At 47.0% G+C, this 1,645-nt stretch overlaps 1 protein-coding gene across 1 annotated transcript in view; it reads left to right on the plus strand.

Annotated features, from left to right (window-relative positions):
* LOC106527772 (plexin-A2) overlaps positions 1-1,645 on the plus strand; it is a gene marked incomplete at its 5' end in the record, with an annotated part of 281,724 nt that overhangs the window by 86,228 nt on the left and 193,851 nt on the right. Inside the window, 1 exon segment of the mRNA XM_014022759.1 lies at positions 1,405-1,539. Coding sequence (XP_013878213.1) covers positions 1,405-1,539 — 135 coding nt within the window.

The following is a 1,645-nucleotide window of genomic DNA, read 5'->3' on the forward strand; positions in this document are numbered from 1 at the left end:
AGAGAGAGAGAGAGAGAGAGAGAGAGAGAGAGAGAGAGAGAGAGAGAGAGAGAGAGAGAGAATTAAGAGGCCCCCGGACAGTGGTGAGAGGAAGTGTGATAGCGATCTGATTTAGATGAACTACTGGCACTCAGCGGGATGACCGGGTTATCTTGTGATCCCCTGCAGCGACCCACTAGGAYACATATCACAATATGAAAAAGTGCAACACACTATTGCACCACACAGCAGTGAAGAGAGCAGTGCTGGTTGGGCGGTGCGCTGACATGCTTTATGGGCGAGTATAGTAGCTGAGGTCTTCCTCCATTCTGCAGCGTCAATAGCCAGATGAAGACTGGCACAGCCCCTGCGTCCTGCCTTCCACATATGGGCTCCACATATGTCCCGTTGTTGGCTTTTGGATCACACCCCCCTCCCCCCAGGTCAGATACCGGTCAGCCGTGGTGAGCTCAGCCACTTCTCAGTTCGGTTCCCTAACTGTGAAACTAACCCTCACGCTTTGACAGGAAAGCTTTGGAGACTCCTGTGAGCTTGAATCCCTGTTTCTTCACGTTCATAGTCTCCCAAACAAACACGACGTCTCAAGTGTGCACACATTAGCTCACATAGCCCTTCACCCTCCCACGAGACCTTCTTTTGACAGACATATGACCCTGACTTTCCCTGAGCCTGCCCATTCTTCAGGACTGTCACTACCTGAATAGACAGACGAATGTTTGGGTGGAGGGAGGCAGACGAGAATGGACAGATGATAGAGCCATCATCTTTGATGGTTGATGGGGGGGAAGGGGGTGTTTCTTGACATCTGACATCACGGGGACGCCCTAGAATCAGGAAAACCACATGGTTTCTGTTTGGATTTTCTGTCCTGGTTTCACATTTGGCCAGAAGAAAGAAAAAAAAGGAATCACCTTGTTTGGGTCTGAGAGGGTCGGGTGACTCATAATTCATTAAGACCGTGTTCAGCTGCTTCTGGACTGAGGTGGTCCTGGTCTCAAGTTCAAAGGTTTTGCTGAAGGAACTCATCATTCATCATGAGAAGGAAAATAAGGCTAAGGTTTCACAAAGACACCAGCAATTAATTCCTCAGTTTTTGTAACCCAAGAAACTAAGAGGAATCGTAGATGAAAAACATTTACCTCACGTTGTGAAATATTGCACTTCGGCACTGATCTTTGACAATTAAAATTAAACTGAAAATAATTTAGAATCTCTCATTTTTTGTCCTTATTTCCACACAGATTGTCCACTGATCTGAATCTCTTAAGTCGATACATGATGATGATGACAAATTTAGTTTGGCTCAGTCTGTCACCTCTGTCAATCACTGCTTGTTTTGTTTTCCGATTTCTGCCGATATAAATAGCTCCAGCTGACCTGTTTCTTTTCTGCCTTTTCTCTCAGATCCGTGTTGATGGGCCTCCTCACGGCGGTGTCCAGTACGAGACGTTACTGGTTATAAAGGACGGCAGCCCCGTCCTTAGAGACATGGCGTTCTCCCTCAACCGCAACTTCCTCTATGTCATGTCTGAGAGACAGGTAGGGTGATGCATGCTTTTTAGGCCTGTGGTTCCTTATTACACAGGAGTCCTGACAGGAGAATGGATGGTTTTAATGTGTGTGTGTGTGTGTGTGTGTGTGTGTG

The sequence above is a fragment of the Austrofundulus limnaeus genome, unplaced genomic scaffold (assembly GCF_001266775.1).
Source record: "Austrofundulus limnaeus strain Quisiro unplaced genomic scaffold, Austrofundulus_limnaeus-1.0 Scaffold342, whole genome shotgun sequence".
Classification (NCBI taxonomy): domain Eukaryota; kingdom Metazoa; phylum Chordata; class Actinopteri; order Cyprinodontiformes; family Rivulidae; genus Austrofundulus; species Austrofundulus limnaeus.